Raw genomic sequence first — 23470 nt, 5'->3', positions numbered from 1 at the left:
CTTCTGCAATCCATATTTTGTGTATGTTTGCTTGTACATTCTGCAGGGGAGTGCTCAATGGTAGTTCCTGTAAGCAAAAGACATCCTCAATGCTTCATAGCTTGCTCTTCTCAGAAAATCAAGTTAATGGAAGCTAATGTGTAATCCAAGTGTGAAGATGCTGATGCCATGTGTCAAATTCGTTCTCCTTTTTCCTTTTGAGTTGGTTTTTAGAGTCGTTACAAATTACAATGTACACTGGATCCTGATGACTTTTCCGGATAGCAATTGTGATGAAGTTACTGAACTTACCAAATTAGTTTGTACTCTGGATTCCCATGAAATTTTAATATAGTTCTGCTCATATCAATTTATTATTTTGTTTTGATTTTTTACATAGCGCTATGGAATGTAGAGAAAATCAATGTATATCAGAATTTAGTTAATGTGGGGAGATTTTTCAGTGTGACCGGAACACAGGGTGGTACATCATATGTTACTTGGTTGATTACCCTTAGTGTTATGAAATTGATTAGAGTAACCATCGTGCAGCTCTTTCTTTTAGTCATTTGCACGCAATAAGTGTCTATTTTAAGAATATTTTTTGTACCAAAAAATAAGAGGGTAAAAGGGAGATAATATTTTTTGCGATTAAATCTATAACTTGTTTCTAATCATATAACATCAAAATAGTGACACTAAGCTCATCAATTTCCTCTTAGTGTAGATAATCTCGTTTTTCAAAAAAAAAAAAAAAACATCAAAATAGTTTAGATAGAGTGATTCCATAGATCTACATTGCATCATAGGGCTAAATTGTTTGTTGAGGTTATTTCAGTCCATGCATGACAATGTTCAATATCTAGTTATGTTAAAAGATATATTTCATATGTGGATTGTCCTAGTGAATAGGACATTTTTCTTCAATCCATTGCATTCGAGTTTAAACCATCTCACCTCTTCTGGGTCTAAATTAGAGCAGTAATATCACTTATAATAAAAAATAAATAAATACATTCAATCAAATATGATATTAAATTTTACAAAAATTAAGTTTATGTAGGTATCTTTTGATGTAATTCTTCTCTTCGTAAGAGGTAAATATATAGTGTACAAATTACAAAGTAGGGGTGCAGAAAGATACATGTTTCCGATTTTAACTATAAAATTTTCGAATCCGACAAATTGGAATGGAAATTGAATGTATTTAGAGATTTAGAGAATTCTGAATTTCTTATCCAAATTTTTCGAATATGTTCCGAACTTATTCTTAGTAAATAATCTTCTGAATTTTTCCGAACTGTTCCGAACATTTTGTTCATTGTTTTGATATTAAACTCACATTTATATATTAAAAGGGATACACATACTAGTATACCACACAATTAATTGAATTTACACATAACCATATACCAAATACTAAGAAAAATAATAATAAATTACATGTGCATAAAGGTTAAAAAATATTCAAAACCTTATAAAATATATGAATTTTCGATTTATGTCCGAAATTTCCGGGATTAATTTGATTCTGAAATTTCTAAATATGCCAAAAATTTTGAATTTGAAAATTGTGATCCGATCCAATTTCAAAATTTTAGAACGGAAATTAAAACGTTTTACGATCCGATCCTTTAGAAACACACACCTAGTACAAATCTATGACAAAAGAAAAACAATAACCACTAATTCTAAATAGGTCCCTTCTAAATATGGTAGGAAATAAATCTTATATAAAAATGTATCCCACTAAATACCATAATTACAATTTAAAATATAAAAAAATATATTAGTTGTTAAGAAGATCAATAGAGATCGAACTTGCACCAGAATGTATAAACATAATTACATTCTGCCACTTCGGTAGAAAGCTTTCTGCTTGCGAACAACATATTTAGTCTTACAGTCAAATGCAAATCCTTACCTTCGAACACCTCCATCATATTTAGTGGTTTAAGAACTCCTCAACCAATAACCACATAATTGGTTAAAGAACTAACTAGAACCACCACTCGCTGTACCTCACTCATACTCTCACATCAGTAAAAGCACCAAAGCAAAACCTAACCAGTACCACTCATCCCATGAACTCAATAAATGCACAACCGTGCACACTTCTCTCTAACCACACCATATATTTCTATGCCTTCCTTAATTATAATATATACACACACACATATATAACAAGAAAGAAGGCAACCGAAAATAGAGTGAGGAGGAGGAGGAGGAGAAGAAGATACATAGATGGTCAAAATATAAGGTACACATATAAGTTATATATATTGTTTTGCTTTTCTTTGCCTCCTTTAAAACGATGTATATTTTTTTTGTGACACGTAAATTTATGAGAGTAAATGATAGGAAAAACTAATGAAAATGACCTGAAAATTTTGAGTTTTAACTAAAAAAACAAAATAAAGGGTAAAGTGAATAGTATCAGGATTGACTTTTTAGTGTAAAAATATGGTTTTTCATTAAAATGAACAGTACCAGAAGTTTTTCGTTAAAATTTCCTAAATAATATCATTGGATGAATAAATACGTACTGCACTTCACAACCATTGTTTTTAATTAACACTGGTGGCGAGCCGAGATGTTTGTTACTATACATATGAAAGTACAAACAATATTAAATAACGTTTGATCTTATATAAATTCGTAGAACAGGTATAGCTTACCTCTACCATGAAAATTTGACACTGCTTTTGAAAGAAATAAAATAAAATTTGACACTGCTTTCCTTTTTGTATTTTTGAGTCAGTAATATTTAATATTGTTGGGTGCACAGAGTCAATGCCATATATTTGTAGTCTGTGCAGTTGCCAGCCTACTGTCATGCGGCATTATAAGAGGCTGCTTGCATCGATAGGCATCTGTTGTCCCTAACCACTCGAAAACATGACGACACCAAAAATCCAACATAAAAAAGAAATCGAAGAAATGAAAATGGCACCACAGTAATATGTTGCAATTGATAAGTCCGTCCTTACGCGCGTTGCCATGCATATATTTGATAGAAATCACACTTGAAAATGACGTATAATTAGCTAGAGTTACAAGTGTTGTTGCAAACAAGGGTGTAGCCACCCTTAAATTAGGGTGGACTGGACTCCAGTCGAGAGCAAAAATTTAGAATTGTAAAATTTTAGTGTTAATTTTAATGAAATTCACTCTTTGAAAAAGGCTGTAGTTATAGCTCACCTTTACGAAATTTGCTAGCTCCGTCCTTGGTTGCGATATGGATTAGAGTAGTTTGTTTGGAGATAATTAACTTGTTTGGTCATCATATATAATCTAAGATTGCATCATTTTGTTCAAATACATTTGTGATTTGAAGAACTTCAAACATATTTGGAACTGGGAAGTCCTTAAAACTCTTTGAATTTTAAAGTAATTCCTTGTATGCATACATACATATATACATACACATGTATATATATGAGTCACATAAACTGAATATGAAGCTTGCAGCAAATGAAGTTTCTTATTAATTCATCAGTAGGTAATTGCAAGTCTGGGGATGACTTTATTCCCTCACAGGTCGAATGGGGCATTGGAATATAAATACAAATGATTCCTCTAGAACTACTAGTACCACAACCACAAGATGGCAATTAACACCACGTATCTCTATATTTCATGGGGGCCCTTGAAATTTTCTGCTACAGATTGAATGATACCTCAACAACCGTTTGGCTAAAACCATAAATTTGGGTTTTTGATATTCCGTAAAAGCCGAGGTGCTACAGTGTGTATATCTTGGGACGATGGAATAGAGATTTGCAATACTAACCATTGTATCCTCCAAGTTCTGGTGCACTTAGAATATTGCTATGTATTCTAAACTAACTTTGGAGGAAGATCAACAATCAAAACAGTCCTTAATTAGCTCGGATGGACCAGAAGCTGAACGTTGAATTTGGGTCAATTGATAATATATATATTTTTACAACCAAGATCCTTTTTTTTGTTTTTTAATAATCCAACATACAACCAAGAATGTTCTACCACTACATTTTACTCCAATGAGTTTAATTTTTTAGGGGTAAAATTTTCAGAGAAAAATTTCAACATATAGTTCGATATCAAATTCACGTTCCTCTATTTTTAAAGTCATAGGTTTGTACAGCATTGGTTTTTTTATTTATATTAATTAAGATATTAGTTTGTCACGATTCAGATCTATTTGTCAACTCGTCAGGCTTCAAGTATTGGAGTACATGTAAGATGATCTACTCCTCTTTCCTAAAAATATGATTAATTAATTACCAAATAAAATTACTATGAAAGCTACAAACAATTATTTGAAACTGGAACCATTGTTAATGTGATTTCAAAAGTCCAACTAACCTCTTTTAAACATAAACATGAGTAGAGAAAAGAAGCTAATTAAGACAGTCATAAAATTACAACCCTGCGGCGAACCCTAACCCTAATAACCCTAGTCCTAATCCAAGACCAAAACAGTAAATTTAAGGTGAACAATAACTAACAATTAACAAAGTCTTGAGCTTACTTTTCCCGTAGTTTAGGGAAAGTCAATACCCGAACCCGCTACCCTTGTGGGGTGGTGATTAGGGTTTCCAAAATCTGACCAAAACACCACAAGACAAGGATATTATAAGGTGCGTTCTTGACTTTTTCCCTTTTGTAACCCAACTCAATTTCGAAGTAAACCCACCATTCTTGCTCACCATGTATTTAGGCTTTTTATTTGTCATGGATTTTGGTCACATGTAACTGCGGCTCTAATACGCTCAACCGTGCACTTAATTAGATTGTTAACAGTGGCCACAGATCCCAGAGAGAGTTTAGCAGTGGGAACTGAATCAACCAAGATCTGAAATGCTACGGTGAGTAGAGACCCACCAGAGCCAACATCAAGAATTCCTCCTCCTGCGGACCCAGCAGCTCCATCTGGAAGGATGGCAAAACCTGAGGGCAGAAGTGCAACATAATCTGGGTCTCCACCACTTAACACAACATTCATGGCTACGATATCAACTGGTGCATAAATCACGTATGACCCGGTTGAATCAGTGCAGCTCTCCTGAAGTATCAGCATATTGCTTTGGCTTGAGTTTGCACTCTGCAAATCACCCCATTAATTAGCTTGTCTAGTGTTTAAAGACTAGTCAAGAGAATATTCACTATGATTTAGGAGTACATTCAGGCAAGAACTGACCTAGACAGTTTTCCACAATCTGACAATACAAAGCATGACGAGAGTATATTTTCTAGAATACACATATTTTCAATGCATATATAACATCGATCGAGACTTACATTTACGCGAAGTAGGGAGACACAGTTGCCTGGATCGCGACCATTAGCTATGTGCGCCATCTCTTGAACTAGCCCACCATTTGAAAGTATATCCCACTGAAAATTATATGCCACAAATTAAATGTGTATATGTTTACTTACGTGATATACTTAGCAGTGCCCTAATATATCATATGTATATCTGTATGCTTTATTTAGCTATGCCTTCGTATATCAGAGATATATATGTATATATATTAACATGCAATATGTACCTCACTACGAGAGTTTTCATCACGCAGGAAATCAAAAACTCTCTTGGGAGGGACAGGAATCCAGAAGGAAGTTGCAGCACTTAAAACTATCCCAGGAGGCCTGCCAGGATCGTCCATACTTTTTCGGGTCATGACCCTCACATCATCTGAACCCGTTGCTGATAATGTAGTCCATGCATGTGCAGTAGAAGCACCAACACCGGTACAGAAGCTCATCACCATTCTTTGTGCCAGCTTCAACATACTTTTCCTCCCTTCAGTACTAGTTATCACTGTAATATAAGATAACAATTTGAGCCCATTACTTTGATATTAAGAGAAAACTAATTACCAAAGCAAGTAAATTAAGATTAGTGTATTAGTGTGTACCACAAAGATCTCCAGCAGGGATGTTACTGGCCATGGAACTCGCAAGACGTTCGCACTGTCTATCAAGTGTAGCCACCCAACGCTTAGCTCCAAAGGCAAGACCAGAATTGACTAGGGGTCTGTATATGTTGTGAACAGCTCTATCATCCACTTCAACATGTTCCACCCATGTAACCTAAACAATCATACATAAAAATCCATAATATGCGAATTAGTTGAGAGAACAATGTTTAACTTTTTGTGAAGAAAAAAAAATGAACTATAATGAGCTTAGAAGAGCTCTAGTGAGAAACTTTATAGACCTTAGAGTAGCCATTTGGCAATTCTTGGATTAAGCAACCGGATGGCCTTCTTCGACTTCTTGAAATTGGACTTGGGCGTAGGTTGTCCAAGGAAACATCAACCACTGCCCAAGTTCCATCAACTTGCTGCTTACAGTACCTTACAAAGTAATTCTCACGGGTTGGAACGAGTGGTGAGGGTACTTGAAACTCAGCAGTCATCTACATAAAAATTATATCGTACGGATTAATTTCAGTAAATGCTTTAATCCATTCTAAATTCAAATTAATTGTGTGTTGTGTACATACCACTTGCAAGGCTCCATTGTAGTTTCCAGCTACTCCAGTTGATAGGATATCAAGGGTCATTGCTCTTGAGACAACACCACAAAAGATGGTAGACCATTGATTCTGAAAACACATCATGATTGTGTTAAATTCAAAGAGATATAAAGTCCTACTAAATCCAAGTTCAATTACTTGATGTTCAAATATGTGTGTTAATTACCACATCCATGAGAATCTCAACAAGGTTAACATGATTCATGATGACCAATTCCGATTCTCTTGAAGCCTCAGACTTTAAGCCCAATATTTTAGGGCCAATCCCCCTCGGAAATGTCCTCAAGTACTCGTCTTCATTTAAAATTTCTTTTTGAATTGAGTTGTGGTCACCAGGAACCCATAAGGGGTCTCCATCCTGAGCCATTCTAATTAGTTCTTCCATGGCTGCAACAGCAAGCTCAACGATCATCGGCTTATCTGCCTCAGTGGGCACTGAAACTGTCCTGAGAAAATCACTAGATGATCCATACATTTCTCCTACGAAGCCTGGCTGAGTACCAAAATTCCCAACCCCAAGATCAAGGGAGCGCGAAGGCACGTGAGAGGAAAATGAGCTTGTCAAGGGTTTCCCAACATATTTAGCAGCAATCGAAGATATCCTATCAATCTGTGAAACCAATTGAACAAAACTCAATAGGCTACAAAAATTATAATGACGAGAAAAAGGTGCTGTATGCATGTTTTATAATAATGGTCACCTCTTCACGTAAACGAGCATTTTCAATCCTCAAATGTTGCTCATCAAATGACATCTCACCAATTGAAGCTGGTCCTCCACAGTTGGGGCATGTGGCATTGCCAAGGGCTTCCTTGTACCTATTGTTCTCATCACGAAGCTTGTCGTTCTCAGATTTCAAAATTGAATTCTCATGGCGTTCATGTTGTGCCTAAGAGTAATATATACTTAATGTCAAATTGATACACAGAGTAATTAAACCAATTAAAAAACTAAGTTAAATAGGGCCAAGTTATTCGAGAGCATAATGTGCATAGAGGTTGAATATAATTAAAGTGCTTAATGCCTAGTATAATGTCAAAAGTCTAAGAGAATAAAGGAACAATTTCCTCATAAGTGGAAAATTTGGAACGAAATGACTTTATGGAAACGCATAAAGTGCGCATATATATCCAATTGATTTTTCTACATATACATACAATATACATGCATATATATGTGTGTGTGTGTGTGTGTGTGTGTGTGTGTGTGTGTGTGTGACTGTGTGTGTGGTGATAGAATATATGCGTTACCTTCATTTGGGTGCGCTTGTTTTGGAACCAGAATTTGACTTGCAAAGGCTCTAACCCTAGTTCACGACTCAGCTCCTTCCTTTGCTTGTCATCTGGGTGAGGACACTCCTTGAAGAATCTGAAAAGATATATATTCGATCGAGATATATATTATATTCACAATGAAGCTCATGCTCAGAAAAAACCCTAAAAACAAGATAAACAAGAAAACACAAAGACATACGCTTCCATCTCCTGGATTTGGAGCTGGGTGTGGCGATGGTAACGTTTTCTTTTGGGGCGCGGGCCGGTGGTGTTGGGATCTTGCTCGTCACCAGAAGGAATGTCCATAGTCGTTTCGGTTCCGGATTTGGTCTCGAAGTCATCCTCCAGCAGTCGACCAGTACTATCCGAGGTTTTGTGGGTACTGCTCGTCGTCATGTGATCTAGGATGTGGTGACTGTCGAACATGCTTGGCTGAAACATTTTTTCTCCTTCCAAATCCCTAGAATTTAGGACTCTTGTTCTAGCTAAATACCTATCTCTCTTGTCTTAATTTCAATCTGCCAAGACAAAATGATATAGGTCAATTTATATCGTTGATAAACAAATTAATTAAGGGCACCGCACTGATGAACAGTTTAAAGAACTCAGACCAAAGTAAGAGCTAGGTTTAGAATTAAGACACTCTTAGTTGATAACATACTTATATATATTAAAAATAATGGGGGAAAATAATTAAAAACAGAAATAACCCATTTCTTCCAGTAGTTCGACCCAATCCATAGACAGAAATCAGGAAGGAACAGAAATTTGGAGGAAAGAAATTAAAAACTTAAGAAATACCAAAGATATTTCTGAGAGAATAATGAATGGTATGATAATTTTATACGGAAGCGATCTGTATTCCACTCTGGAAGTAGAAAATAAATGTACAAGATAAAGCTGTAAACCGTGTATCTACATACATACATACAAGTCTCCCCGAACCCCCTCTCTGAGAAGATTTACCCTTTTTTTACCTCAAAATATTCAGAAGATTAACCATTTCAACTTTCAACCAAGAGATTTTGCTTCAATGCATCCCTTAATTACCCAGAACCAAAATACGGGCATATAACACGTACAAATACAAGTATGTAGAAAAATCATACCTAAAATCAGGCAACCTAAATGACCACAAGGAAAATATATAATAAGAAAATTATTCTACCGAACATTAATTTTTTGTTGAAAAAGAATATTATATCATTTATGGATATATATTATTCCCCCCAGAATATATCTAAGAAAGAATACCAAACTGACCTGAGAAGATTAGCTGAGAGTTTTCGTGCAATAATCTCTTGCCGGAAGCATTTTCCGGCTACCATATATATAATATCTCACTCCCAAACAAAACCCTAGACTACACACCCTTCATCTCTTTCTCTCTCTTCTCTGTCTCCCTCTCTCTCCTCTCTCTCCCTCTCTCTCTTTCTTCTCTTTGACTCTGAAGAGGTAAGAGGTGGTTTCTGGATGTGGTGTTATGTGTGGGGGTTTTGACTCTTTGTGGGGTTGTTGTAGTTGGAAATTTTAATAGATTCTCTGGCTCTGTCTGAGAAAAAAAAAAAAAAAAAACCTAATTGACTGGATTAGTTCAAGCTAGTAAAAATGAAGGGAAACAAATGATGACTATACGTAGCACTACGGTTTAATTTGGGCCTTCAAAAGTCATTAGCTTTTTTGCTCTTGCGTGCTAATTGACTGTTGCTAATAATTAATGAGTTTTCAAACACACTAAACTAGGATTATAACGCCCCACTAAGCCAAATCTCGGTCTTCCCAATACCACCCAGCACTCTCTCTCTCTCTAAAAAGTAACGGACGATTGTGTAGAAAAAATAAAAACGCGACTTGAAGTTCAAAGCAGCTGACCCTTTGAGCTGTAGGCTGTGGGGGAACGAAGAACTCTCTGTTCCCTTTGAGACGGTGGTGGGTAGGAGTAGAATATTTGTGGGTATAAGAAGAAGAATGCGGTGATGAAGATTGAAAGGGAGAGAGAGAGAGAGAGAGAGAGAGAGAGAAAGAGAAAACGAACGAGAAAAAAAAAGATGGAATCGAAATAGCAAACCAGAGAGAGTAAGAAAGAGAGAGACTTTGGGGGGAAGGGGGAAGGGGTAAGAAAGAGGAACCGGTGGAGAGGATGTGACAGCGAAGGAGTTAATGCGGAGCGTATTGAGAGGGTGCGATTGCATTTATGGCGGGAGGGAAAGGTGTAAATGCTGCTCAGCATGCATGAGAGGGAGAGAGAGAGAGAGAGAGAGAATAGTTGGTTTGGCCTCTCAACATCCTCATGTTTTAAATTTGTTAGGGGAGTATGGTGGTGAAATATGAATTACAGCTTTTTTAACTGCCCTAGATTTCAACCCTTTCAGTTTTTCACTCGCCAGCACTCCCTTATATTGTGATATGAATAATGCAAGGGAGCCAAATTTTTAAACCAAATTTACAAATCAAATGACATGTCATCAATTGTATTTGAAAAAAAGTTGGGATTCTACCATAAAACTAATTGTCAATATGGGGAGTAGCTCATGTAAGGTCCTTGCTCCCATCAATGTGGGACTCATTCTCAACACACCATTTTATGTAAGGTCCTTGCTCCCATCAATGTGGGACTCATTCTCAACACACTATTTTATGTATGGTGAATTTTCAAGCATATCCTATGAACAACACAACGGGGTACGTAGAGCGCGTGTGGCCCGTGAACAACACAACGGGGTACGTGAAGCGAGTGTGGCTATTTGGCTTCATACGTGGGACAACCTGCTCTGATACAATAAAGAAAGTTGAGATTCCACCATAAAACTAATTGGCAATATGGGAAATAGCTCATCTTACTTATAAGCCCATGCAAGGTCCCTGCTTCCATCAATGTGAGACTCATTAATTCTCAACAATATTTAGGATACTAAAAGATCTTATTCCTTTATGATTGTATTATTTGCGAGGCAAATAATCCTAGCACAAGGCATGAGTAATAACATACATAATTGCTCAAGTCCTTCTCCATTTATCTCTACCACAGTGTCTTGCTTCAGTAAAATAGGTCACAATACGTACACGCTTTTATCGCTGCACTAAGGAACTGTAGGTTTGTCTGCTACAAACTCGTTCACAAGATTCATCATTGCAATCCAAGTTCTTCTAAAACACGGTCTAAATTGCCAATATTTTTTTCAGCCTGCTTACATGCAACATTCATAATTGAGCATGAGCCTTAATTTTTTATTACCAAATTATTGTTTATAATTATGTTATATTATTATTATTATAATTATGGTAATCCATAACGATAAAAAAAAAACCTGTTAATAATCCATTAGAAAGTTCGAATTTGTAAAAAGGTATAGAAGAAAGTCATAGGTCTCAAATGATTCATTGTACTTTCTTCTCAAATCCGTAGAATTACATTGAATCTAATCATATCGCATGCGTTCCATTGATGATTAATTGACAACTACCATTCTAAGATATGAATTATAGAACTCATTTTTTAATACAGAAATATATTAACATTAAGAAGGTGGATGAATGAATTGGTATATCAAACTCGTCATCTACGAGTTTCGAGCTTAATACCTCTCACTTATAAATAAAATGGAATATCACTATACCTTTTTTCATGGTACTTCTAATCAAACTTATTATAGAAATCCAATAAAACCATTATTTGCAACCATCAAGGGGTGGTCCATTAGTTGGACATGAATTCCAAGTCCGATTCCACACGGCGCGACCTGAATTCGATTATTGACATTGTGTACATGATGATGGTCATATGAGGTTGAAATTAATGCCTCTCTGACCCTTCAGATTTCTCAAAATCTTGTTTCTTAAATGTTTATCAATCTATCTATTTCATTATTTTTTTTCATCTGATTTAATGCTCACATCCCACAATAAATGGAAAAAATGACCTGAATTAAAGAAATAGAAAATTACTTATAGTTTTCTTTATTTTTTTTATTTTTTTTATCAAATTAGTTTTCTTTATTTGTTCAACACACTATATATTTACTGAGACAACATCAACTGTCGACTCTAACTTTCGATATATTAATATAGATATGGTATTGTAAATAATGTGGCACATATATGTTAAAACAAATTTTTTTTCTTTTGCCTTTTGTTGCTTCGATTGATATTGGTGAGTCGTTAAGTTGTTACAGTCTTCCCATACCCATATACTCCCTTATTTAGTGTTTTTTAGTTTTAGGACACAGTTTAGGACATCACCCTTTGTCCATGTCCTCCAAATATCCTAACCTTAAACCTGTCTGCTTCTATAAAAAATAAAAAAATGAAAACCTGAATCTTGTCTATCCCTCTCTCGCCCATTTTATAATTTGTGCTTTTTTCGAAGGGAACTTTAACGAAAAACTCCTGGTACTGTTCACTTTAACGAAAAACCACATTTTTACACTAAGAAGTCAATCCTGGTGCTATTCACTTTACCTTTTATTTTGTCCTTATCGTCAAAACTCAAAGTTTTCAAGCCCTTTTCATTAGTTTTCCTTTTCTCGAAGGGTGTTTTTTGTAAAAAAGCAAAAAATAAAAGTACGGAAAATAAAAGAGGAATCCGTTCGTACTGCAATTTATTATTCTTTCTTAATATTTTGTATGTAGTTATGTATAAATTGAATTAATTTTGTGGTATACTAACATGTTTATCCTTCTTAATATATAAATGTATGTGTAATATTAAAACAATGAACAAAATATATCCAAAACTAACAATAAAATAAAAAAGTAATTAACAAAATATACAATAGGAGTAAATAACTATAAAAAAATGGAAATATTTCAGAAGTTTTTCTTATTGGAATAAGTCCAGAACACTTTGGAAAAATTCGGATAAAAAATTTGGAATTATCAAAATCTCTAAGTGCATTCCAATTCTTGTTCTAATTTTTCAGAAAATATTCTAAATTTCATGTTTGGATTCAGAAATTTTACTGTTAGAATAAAAAACATTATTCCAACTTTGCCACACACTCTTTAGTGTGAAAGAAATATATTTAGAAGTTATGGAGAGGAGAAAGAGAGAGCACTACTTCATAAAAAATAAAAATAAAAATAAATAAAAAGAGAGGGCGCTCGGAGAAAAGTGTGGAAGAGAGAGGGAGATGGGATGAATGGGAATTATTTGGCTACGAGGGAAAGAGAAAAAAATAAATAAATTGTTTTGTGTGTGATTTACTATATTGCTCATAATTTTATTTTGACTATTTTTTTTTAGTTGTGTTGATAGGATTAGAATGATTTTCATCCTCTTTTTATTGACAATGAGAATGCTATTCTATAAATTCAAAAATGTCCCGATAAAAAAGAAATAAATTTAACACAAACCCTTTTTTTATGAAACACACATACAATGCAAACATGTTTCATTACTTCATTTAGAATTGCAAGTTAAGACTAATCAAAACACTCGGACAAGATAAATTTGCTTGCTATACATCATGTATGCATGTAACGCGCATTAGCTAAGTTTTGGCCGGCGGTGGTGGATTGTCATAGTAGTTCAAGTCTTCTTTTTTTAATTATTGCGTCTCAAGTTCAAATTTTTCCTCTCTTAATATAAATTAGTGTAATATATTATTTATAATCAAATAAAATAAAAACTTCGGCATGCCATTTTTTGACAATAGCAGGAATTTAAACTATGAATAACATTGAATTAATTCAATGTCCAAAATGTTCACCCACCATATATATTCAGTGATACTTGCATTGATTACTACATTTCTTATTTTTCTGAAAAATTAACGTTTGGTGGGTCACAAATTTGAATTCTGCTTGGTGTTGTTTAAAATCATGTCACTGATATCAACTATCAACTTGGCACTAGCTACATTAATGGGAATCCTTTTCTTGTTTGACATTTGCTTGTTCTTGCAACATCTTGAATACAAGGAACATTACATTAATGGGAATTCTTTTCTTGTTTGATATTTGATTGTTCTTGCAATATCTTGATCATATATATAGGCTAAGCATTCATACAAGGATCATTTCAATGTTGATGCCTCGAAATAATTATTGTTGAGAGTATCAATTGCATATCAAGAAAATGAGGGATTGTACATGTACTTATAAGTAGTTGGGTTACTCTCATATTGTTAATTGATTTTATTATGATGGAACCTTAATTTTCTTCATGATATCATAGCCACTTGTTTGGCGTGTAAAGTCCAACAACCACATGTGCTCCATGTCACCCGGTGTTGTCCATGTGTTAAGCTTGAAAATTCACCACACATGAGAAGACGTGTTGAGAGTATCAATCCCACACCGGAAAAATAGAGATTTTGAATGTACTTATAAGTATAAGCAGTTGGTTAATTTCCATATTGTCAATTAGTTTTACAGTAGAACCTAAACTTTCTTTAATTATCAAGGAATAAATACATAATCCATATTCCAATATCATGTAACTTTAATGAAGTAGTTTTGCATTAAAACTACATACTTAAATCAAAAACCTAAATCTTGCCCAACTTGTAATCTTTAGGTCGAATCGACCTTGAAATTCGTGAGAATCTAAATGGGGGAGGAGGGGTACCAATTGGGAGTTGAAAGATAAGTCCTTAAAAATAAATTTACACCAATACTTCCATATAATGAGTTCATCTAATAAAGAAAATTGAAATCAGTACAACAACTAACTTTACTTCCATGGCAACAAATCATCAGCTAGTAAATCCACAAACAGAATCAGAGATAAATAAATAAATGAATCAATAGTAGTACTCAAACTACAGATTTATCATTTATAAGCTCGATATATATTCTCGTTTAGTGAATATTATAAATTAACAGTTCGTTATAACAGTTTATACTATTTGACAAGGGAATATTAATTATCGAGTTTTACCCTCAATTTGCAAACGGTGGCGGCGCTCTGGGTTCCAGTAGTGATAGATAGAAATGTTGCAATCGCTATAACAGGTTGCCTTCATCTTAAAGACCTTCAACAAGTTCACCTTGCCATGCAGAGTGGTTTCTGAAGTAAAATTCAGCACTCCAACAGCCATGTCACCCGAGAAATGCGAATTAGTTACCAATTTGTCAGCCAAAATACTCACAACACTGGTGATGTTATGAGTCGAACGAGCCGGAACTGTGTCGTCTCTGATCGGAGCTTCGGCGACAACATTCCCACGGTAGCTGATATGAACTGTACTATTCTCATACTTGAAGCCTCCATAATTTGGATTTTTCACGGTGACCAATATTCCTATTGATATATTTAACTTTATAACGGGGAAACCTACTAACTCAAATCCCTCTAGGCTAACCGGCTGGGCGAAAATTGAAGGTTCTTTGGGTTTTAAAATTGTAACGAATAGAACGACTAGAAGAACTAAGATGACGATGAAGAGAATGCCCGTGACAGCAGCAAAGATTTTCAAGCCTTTTCAAGAGCCTGCTGCCATGATTAATGTAATTAGGGAATGTCTAATTTGATTTGGATGGATTACAGATATGTTTAATGTTTTATATGCAAAGGTTGTTATGATTTAAACAAGAAAAGAATGTGGTGTGGTTTTGTCTGGGTTGTATTATTTATTGGTGGAGACAAAAATAGAGGAGTTTCTTACAATGATTTTGGACTTTGGAGGACGGTTTTCAGCCATCGTTTTCCATTTTTGTATGTTTGTCATAGGGTGGAAAATAATTTGGGCCAGAACATGTGTACAACTGGGCTGGATCGAGCCTTGTAAGCCAGGCTCATGTCAAACTTGTTTTTTTTTTTTTTTTTTTTGTGACTTTTTTCCGTGCTTGAACAATTATGTGATCTGTAGTGATTCTTACTCTTCTGTTTTCTTCTTAAGCATTCTTTACCTTGTTTTTGTATTCTTGATTTTTTTTTTCTTTCATTTTGATGCATTGTAAAATCTTTTGTAGTAATTGGCGGGGAGCTTAACCGAGAAGTGCTCACTCTGGATTGATCCGTGGACGTCATCATTGAAATTTTCTCTAAAACAATGCCTAGACAAGACGGCGACTTAATGGGAAGGCGATATTGACGTTTTGTTCAATGGGTACAGTGCTGATCTGTTGTATAAAACACTGTTGTTACGACATGAGTCGTACCACACTTCGTCTAAATTTGTCGGCATATGCCAGTTTGGGAGTTGGTAGGGATGTATGGGTCTTGTGGCAAGATCGGAACCAACACTCTGAAATCTAAATCTTGGTTATACGAGAAAAATATTGATGTCATTATGAAGCATGATTCTAGTAGCCACCATATTTGATGCATAGTAATTAACAGAATAAGTATTTTGAGTTATTGGTTGGTGAATAAAAGTTTGTCTATGGCAAATGCATGAAGGTTGGAATACTAGGTTGAAAAGATAGTGCTGCATGATTAAGGTTTTGCTTCATATCTTGTTGCGATTGGAAGTAGGACAAGAAGAGAGTATCGTATCGACCAACCAATGTTTTATGGTTGCTTTGTGGCCTTCCTACTGAACAGATAGTAGGGGTTTGAGACTAACCCCATGTTTTATGGTGTTTTGTGGCCTTCCTATTTCTTCATGGAAATTCAATCCTTTTGCGTGGTGGAAATCAGAATGGCTATTTAGCTTGTAAAAAGGATTACAATTTCATGGATTATAATAGATAAGGGTATTGATCTTCAGTTTTTATCCCGTTCCGTTTCTTTTATTTTTTGTTGTGAGAGGTCTTAAATTCGATGGGATTAAAATATGTAAATCAAAACTTAATCCCAAAGAAAAATCCTCCTGTCGTGCACCAGCACAACTAAAACCTCACTTGCATGCTTATTACATATGTTGATGCACAAAATCAGCGAAGACTTTGGTACAACAGAAAGTGTCAGGTTTTGTGACCTTCGCTTGGTTGCTTCGGTCACTAGTGAGGATAAGTACGTAAATGAATAGAGACAGAGAAGCAAACACAGGATGTACGTGGTTCACCCAGATTGGCTACGTCCACGGAGTAGAGGAGTTCTTATTAGTAGTGAAGGGCTTACACAAGTACAAAGGATCAAGCTCTCAATTTAGTGAGTTCTTGTGAATGATTTAACACAAATGGCATTAGCCAATATTGTGGGGGAATGACCCCTATTTATAGAAAAACTTGTAGCTTTGTCACATTGACATGTGTCATGTTATGATTGGTTCTTGATGTCGACACGTGCTGCGCTCTGATTGGCTTCTAATCTTGACACGTGTCGAGTAGTGATTGGCCTCCTGGTCGGAGGGGAACTCTTCTGGGTCCTTGACAGTATAGCGTTGGCCGGTGCTCGGTAGTTTCGGGATTGGTCAAGTATGGTACAAACAGTGCTCCCCTAAGTTCCCGAGTGAGGGAAACTTCTCGGTTGGGGACTTGCAAGATCCAATCCCTTGAGTAATCACGAAACTTCTAAGTACCGAAGTGTGGTCTGATCTTCATCTGCCCTTCTCTGGAAGTACCTTTCCTCCATCCGGGAATGGTGTATTTAGCTGATGTTGACGCACAAGGTAATGTATCAATTTCACTTGAAGCTTAGTTGTAGTTTCGGGCTTAGTCAAGTGTGATACAAACCCTATAGTAGGAGTCCCCCAAGTCGCCGAGCTAGGAGATCTGCCGAAAGAGGTGACAGACAAGGTAAGCAGTCAAACTTCCAAGTAAGCAACCCAGGATTAGAGGTTTGACTTCGGCTTCCGGTTGATTGTTCTCCTTCTCCTTGTCTCTCATTCAACTGCCAGGATAAGGAGAAGCAAATGGATAAGAGATGATATGAGATACTTTTGCTTTTGAAGAAGTAACTTTCCACAGGCTTATTCTTGAACTGTGCTGGAGGGTTTTCTGGTGCCCTTCAGAGTATAAGGCCGACTCAAAAATTTGAGGGTCAAAACAAGTCCATCAAATCTAGAGTACGTTCGACCTTGATGATATGGGATACTTTTGCTGTTGACGGAATAATGAATGTGGTATGGAAAGGTGTCGTGCTGTAGTGATCTGTTTCAGCTCACCGTTGAACCTTCTGCTTCAATCTTTTGCATGGCAGAAGTGGTGTGCAACCTTTGCATTTAAATGGTCCTTCAGAACATTCCTTCATAGTGACTCATCCACGCTTGGCAGCTTCAGTGTAAAGAGCCAATATCTGATCAACTGTCATGAGGTATTTGCCGGTGGAATTCGTGACCTTGACAGCAGTTGAGGATGAGTACTCGAGAGCAATGCTAAGTAAGCAACCAGGCAAAGGCTCCAGGCAGTCAGTTCCAAATTGGAGGTTTGATTTCAGGTTCCGACTGACTGCTCTCTTTCTCCTTGTCCTGCAGGTGTGGACAAGGACAAAGACAAAGATAGGGAGAAAGCATGATATGGGATACTCTTGCTTTCGACCCTGATGATATGAGATACTCTTGTTCTTGGTGTGGCTTATTTGCTGAGGTATTATCGGGGGGAAATAAAGCTGAGTATTTCGAGAGGTTATGTTGAGGGTGCCTTTTCGAATGCGAGAAAGGGTTAAGCATTTTTGCAGGTTTGCCTGTCCGTTGAGGAGGGAGGTCAATGTATATAGGGATTTCCCAATAACAAGTAGTAATGATATTCCTTTACCCTTCTTGGTCACAGCAATGTAGTGGGAGCTGCCAGCTTCACGTGTTTTAATTTTGTCAGAGCACTTTGAAAAAGTGGTATGTGGTATCTGGAAAGCTGATGTTACGTGTGAAGATTACAGACAAGCTTTATCTAAGGAAATCTGGCTCTCGAAGTTCTGAGAGTTGTGCCTCTTCGGTTTTCGAACAAGCAATCCCGTCGATGATCTGACTCTCGAGATTCGGAAAGCGGTGCTACTCCGGTTTTTGAGAAAGTAATTATGTTGGGAGTCTTTTCTCGAATGTGAGTAAAGGTTGGACGTTCTTGCCAACCTGTCTTGCCGCAAAACACGGAGGTCGACACACATAGGGACTTTCCAGTTGTCAAGCAGTGGTGCTGTTCCTTTACCCTTATGGGTAATAGTAGGGTAGCTGGAACTTCGAAATTCTCGTGCCTAAACTTTGTCAGAGATCTTTGACAAAGTTATATGTGGTACCCGAGGAGTTGATGGTGCATATGGAGAGCGGTGATTGAACAGTAAGATTCACGTGCTTTTTACTTCACCAGAAATCTTTGACAGATTGCCCGTAATTTTCGCAAAGCTGATTGTGCATGTGACAGGTGCTGACGAGGCTGAAAAAGCAGGTGCTTCTTCGATTTCTGAGATCGGCCCTCGTGGTCTCTGAGCAGCCCAGCTTTTGAGAAAGCAAACGCCTCTTCGATTTCTGAGATCGGCCCTCGTGGTCTCTGAGCAGCCCAGCTTTTGAGAAAGCAAACGCCTCTTCGATTTCTGAAGCTCCATCGAGTGCAGATTTTTATAGAGGCTGGCATTAAGTTCCACAGCACACCTGAATCTCTACCAGTAGAAGCTCATTTCTTGCACTTCTAAGATCTTGATTTGTCTGACCTCTTCCTTCTTCAACACATTTGAAAATGTCTGGACCCTCTGACCGTCGTTTTGACCTGAACCTTGGAGAAGAGACAGCCACGCCTTCTCCAGACAACATATGGCGCCCATCCTTCATATCCCCTACTGGTCCTCTTACCGTTGGGGATTCTGTGATGAAGAATGATATGACCGCTGCAGTGGTGGCCAGGAACCTTCTCACTCCCAAAGATAACAGACTACTTTCCAAACGGTCTGATGAGTTGGCTGTTAAGGACTCTCTGGCTCTTAGTGTTCAGTGTGCAGGTTCTGTGTCTAATATGGCCCAACGCCTATTTGCTAGAACCCGCCAAGTTGAATCATTGGCTGCTGAAGTGATGAGTCTCAAACAGGAGATTAGAGGGCTCAAGCATGAGAATAAGCAGTTGCACCGGCTCGCCCATGACTATGCTACAAACATGAAGAGGAAGCTTGACCAGATGAAGGAATCTGATGGTAAGGTTTTACTTGATCATCAGCGGTTTGTGGGTTTGTTCCAAAGGCATTTATTGCCTTCGTCCTCTGGGGCTGTACCTGGTAATGAAGCTTCAAATGATGAACCTCCAATGCCTCCTCCTTCTGGGGTTTTGTCAAGTACTGAGGCTCCGGATAACCACCCTCCGGTGCTTTCTCTTTCTGGGGCTCTACCGACTGCTGAGACTTCCCCTAAGCAACCTTTGTGAAGGCTCCATTTTGTTTGTTTATTTTGACTCATGTATATGTACATATTTGTGGCTTATCGAAAATATTAATAAATAAGCTTTGCTTCATTTCAATATATTGTGTTAAATACACCAAAGCCTTCTTCATAAAGTTCTTTGAATTTTTGCTTTTGTTAAAACCTGTATTGTTGAAGCTTTGTGAGTGAAGCATGTAGTTTGAGGTAGTGTTCCCTTAATTTCCCGAGTGAGGAAAACTTCTCGGTTGGAGACTTGAAAAATCCAAGTCACTGAGTGGTTGTGAGACTGCCGAGTATTAAGGTGCAGTAGCATATGGTGGGAGTCCCCCAAGTCTTCAGGCAAAGAGAGTTGCCGAATGAGGTGTCTCGCTTGTTACTAATTTGTCAAAGTAACGAATCCTTGTTTCGATGTCACACATTCGCATATGCCTTATCTAAAAATATTTCCAACTTTTGTGTGTTTGATGCTGCATGCTATTGACTAGACAAGATCAAGTGCAATTAGTAGCTTTTCTCTCTTTTTCATCTTTTCTTTGGTGGAATTGCTTTTCGTTTCCACTAATCAGCCTGAGTGGATGCAAGATAACACCATTCACTATAACTCAGATCGCAAAGTCGTCTTCATGAAAGTTGTTCCTTATCTTGTGAACTACAACATCTCCAAATTTGAGATCCATCGGAGTAGTACAACTCCAGAAATTCAGGTATGATGAGTAACTGTTCATCAATTTTCTGTTAACCCGTCAGACTTGTTGTGAGCTTCTAAACTCCATTTTTTCTTGTTCATCTCAACATACTTTCTTCATCGAAGTTGTTCCTCACCTTGTCAGCTACAACATATCCAAATTTGAGATCCATCGGAGCAGTACAAATCCAGAAATTCAGGTATGATGAGTGACTGTTCATCATTTTTCTGTCAACCTGTCAGACTTGTTGTGAGCTTCGAAACTCCATTTTCTCTTGTTCAGATCAACATACTTTCTTCATCGAAGTTGTTCCTTAACTTGTGAACTACAACATATCCAAATTTGAGGTCCCTCGGAGCAGTATAACTCCAGAAATCCAGGTATGATGAGTGACTGTTTATCATTTGTCTGTCAACCCGTCAGATTTGTTGTGAGCTTTGAAACTCTATTTTCTCTTGCTCAGATCAGCATGCTTTCTTCATTGAAGTTGTTCCTCAGCTTGTGAACTACAACATATCCAAATTTGAGATCCCTCGGAGCTATATAACTCAAGAAATTCAGGTATGATGAATGACTGGTTATTATTTTTCTGTCAACCCGTCAGATTTGTTGTGAGCTTCGAAACTCCATTTTCTATTGTTCAGATCAGCATGCTTTCTTCATTGAAGTTGTGCCTCATCGTCTCTTTCATAACATATCAAAAATTCAGAATGAACTAATGGTTAAATATTTCCAGATCTTCGAAACATCATAGCAGCTTCGAAATCTGCAAGAATCCGACTGTCATGTTTGGAGCTTCAACACTTTAATTTCCGTCGCTCAAACAGAAATGGTTCCTTCTTGAAAGTTGTTCATATGCTCAAAAACTATAGGGTGTCCAAAATTCAGCTCCATTGGAGAAGAGCAGAGGTTGCAGAAATTTGATAGATGAAAGGAGGCGGAAGAGGGAGAGAGAGAAAAAGTCTCTTGGGTTGGATTTCTATTTTGGGGCAGATTCCAAGTTTTGTAGCACCTTCATTATTGATGAATTGCTTGTACTTTTGTCCATTATGAAACTTGGGACTTTGGCTTGTTGTTGGATCTATTATAATATGTTTGGAAACATATACATAATTGCTTGTTTGGTTATGACATGGATGTTGTGGGTGTAGAACAAAACAAATGTTTGTGTTGACCTGTGTTTTTGTACAAGTTCAAGGGCATCTTGGGTTTTGTGAACAAAATTTGTTTATTTGGAGCAAGGTTTTGTGTTGAAGCTTTGTAGGTGAAGCTTTGGTGTTGAAGCTTTCTAGGTGAAGCTTTGATGGTGAAGCTTTCTGGGTGAAGCTATGTAGGTGAAGCTTTCTAGGTGAAGCTTTTTTAGGTGAAGCTTTGTAGGTGAAGCTTTTTTAAGTGAAGCTTTTCGGGTGAAGTTTTTTGGGTGAAGCTTTGTGGGTGAAGCTTTTTAGGTGAAGCTTTGTGGGTGAAGCTTTTTTAGGTGAAGCTGTTTGGGTGAAGCTTTTTGGAGGTGAAGTTTTTTTTTTTGGGTGAAGCTTTTTTAGGTGAAACTTTTTGGGTGAAGCTTTGTAGATGAAGCTTTGTAGATGAAGCTTTCGAGGTGAAGCTTTGATGGTGAAGCTTTGTAGGTGAAAGTATGTAGAGGGAGCTTTCTAGGTGAAGCTTTTTTAGGTGAAGCTGTGTAGGTGAAGCTTTTTTAAGTGAAGCTTTTTGGAGGTGAAGTTTTTTTTTTTTTTTTTTTTTTTTTTTTTTTTTTTTTTGGGTGAAGCTTTTTTAGGTGAAGCTTTTTGGGTGAAACTTTTTGGATGAAGCTTTTTGGGTGAAGTTTTGGAGGTGAAGCTTTTTGGGTGAAGCTTTGTGGGTGAAGCTTTTTAGGTGAAGCTTTGTGGGTGAAACTTTTTTAGGTGAAGCTGTTTGGGTGAAGCTTTTTGGAGGTGAAGTTTTTTTTTTGGGTGAAGCTTTTTTAGGTGAAGCTTTTTGGGTGAAACTTTTTGGATGAAGCTTTTTGGGTGAAGTTTTGGAGGTGAAGCTTTTCGCTTTTGGATGAAGCTGTTTTTTTTTTTTTTTTTTTTTTTTTTTTTTGGCGCTTGACATGGTCTTCATTTGCTTGTTTTGTAGTGACTGTGGAAGACGGATTGCTTTCTGATTGAGAAGGGTTCCGGCATCGCTTTGCACCATCTTCATGTGGGTAATATAGGAACTTCCTTATGTTTTGATCATGCATGTAGTGATAGAATTTGTTTCTTCTTATTGTAGATGTCAGAGCCTGGAAGTTCTAGTGATGAGGGTTCTTCTAGCTTTAGCTCTAAGTCTGAGTCTGCAATGTCGGAGTCTTCAGGGTCTTTGTTAGAGTCCTGTACTAGAGAAACATTGGATGATCTTCCCAACCGTCGAACTTTAGCTATTGCTAGTTCTTCCTCCATGGCGTTGGGTGAGGGGGTTTCTCCTGATATGTCTTTGCCTCGACGGAGGCATGGTTATAAGCCTGCGCCATCACCTCAGAGTAAGTCTTCCAAGTATTGGCATTGATCATGTATTTAAAGAAACAATCACGTAGGCCTGCCGTGAAGGCTTTGAGGGCAGTCTTGTCGTCTGCCTCGGCACACCGGGAGTATTCATGGCTAAAGCGGCCAGCATACATACGTAATGACTCGTCTGGCTTCTGGCGGATAGTGTACAGGTCATCTGCAGAGTGCAAGCGATCGGTTTGGAAAATGTGTTGGGAAACAAATAGTTTCCTCAATTCCTCAAATGAGTCTACCGTCTCAGGTGTAAGACGACAATACCAATTTAGAGCTCCGCCAGAGAGGGTGGAGGGGAAGAGAAGACATCGCTCT

General features: G+C 37.1%; 2 protein-coding genes and 2 long non-coding RNA genes across 7 annotated transcripts; 2 read left to right on the top strand and 2 right to left on the bottom strand.

Annotated features, from left to right (window-relative positions):
* The first annotated feature begins 2159 nt into the window (after positions 1 to 2159).
* On the top strand, positions 2160 to 5872 carry LOC139195837 (uncharacterized). The gene is made up of 2 exons (XR_011580886.1): positions 2160 to 2239; positions 5547 to 5872. It is a non-coding gene; the product is annotated as an uncharacterized lncRNA (long non-coding RNA).
* On the bottom strand, positions 4280 to 9933 carry LOC103434526 (homeobox-leucine zipper protein MERISTEM L1-like). Of its 3 annotated transcripts, none has more exons than XM_008372892.4 (11): positions 9050 to 9933; positions 7986 to 8304; positions 7763 to 7880; positions 7213 to 7401; positions 6678 to 7121; positions 6479 to 6580; positions 6191 to 6391; positions 5889 to 6063; positions 5520 to 5791; positions 5266 to 5361; positions 4280 to 5068 (listed from the first exon to the last, which is right to left on the bottom strand). In XM_008372892.4, exons 2-11 carry the CDS (start codon positions 8225 to 8227, stop codon positions 4697 to 4699), a joined length of 2211 nt encoding a protein of 736 aa, XP_008371114.2. In that variant the 5' UTR covers positions 8228 to 8304; positions 9050 to 9933; the 3' UTR covers positions 4280 to 4696. The 3 variants fall into 3 exon arrangements, with proteins under 3 accessions (XP_008371114.2, XP_070677663.1, XP_028959130.1); XM_070821562.1 differs by having other exon boundaries at positions 9659 to 9882; XM_029103297.2 differs by lacking the exon at positions 9050 to 9933 and adding an exon at positions 8497 to 8589.
* A 4719-nt stretch (positions 9934 to 14652) lies between these two features.
* On the bottom strand, positions 14653 to 15429 carry LOC103434605 (late embryogenesis abundant protein At1g64065-like). Its single transcript, XM_008372961.2, has 2 exons — positions 15417 to 15429; positions 14653 to 15029 (listed from the first exon to the last, which is right to left on the bottom strand). Exons 1-2 carry the CDS (start codon positions 15427 to 15429, stop codon positions 14653 to 14655), a joined length of 390 nt encoding a protein of 129 aa, XP_008371183.2.
* Positions 15430 to 20545: 5116 nt separating this feature from the next.
* On the top strand, positions 20546 to 21764 carry LOC139196596 (uncharacterized). Of its 2 annotated transcripts, XR_011581670.1 has the most exons (5): positions 20546 to 20654; positions 20762 to 20835; positions 20919 to 21016; positions 21100 to 21197; positions 21373 to 21764. It is a non-coding gene; the product is annotated as an uncharacterized lncRNA (long non-coding RNA). The 2 variants fall into 2 exon arrangements; XR_011581669.1 differs by having other exon boundaries at positions 20650 to 20835; positions 21373 to 21706.
* Positions 21765 to 23470: the final 1706 nt, after the last annotated feature.

Source organism: Malus domestica, chromosome 05 (assembly GCF_042453785.1).
Source record: "Malus domestica chromosome 05, GDT2T_hap1".
In the NCBI taxonomy this organism is placed as follows: Eukaryota; Viridiplantae; Streptophyta; class Magnoliopsida; order Rosales; family Rosaceae; genus Malus; species Malus domestica.
This window is presented reverse-complemented; position numbering and strand designations above follow the sequence as displayed.

Excerpts from the sequence above, each read along its gene's own strand:
- LOC103434526 (XM_008372892.4), bottom strand. The coding sequence starts at position 8,227 with ATGTTTCAGCCAAGCATGTTCGACAGTCACCACATCCTAGATCACATG. Across the intron at positions 7,881-7,985 it reads CAAATCCAGGAGATGGAAGC|ATTCTTCAAGGAGTGTCCTC; the intron begins GTATGTCTTTGT and ends ATATCTTTTCAG. Across the intron at positions 5,069-5,265 it reads TCTCCCTACTTCGCGTAAAT|AGTGCAAACTCAAGCCAAAG; the intron begins GTAAGTCTCGAT and ends GGTGATTTGCAG.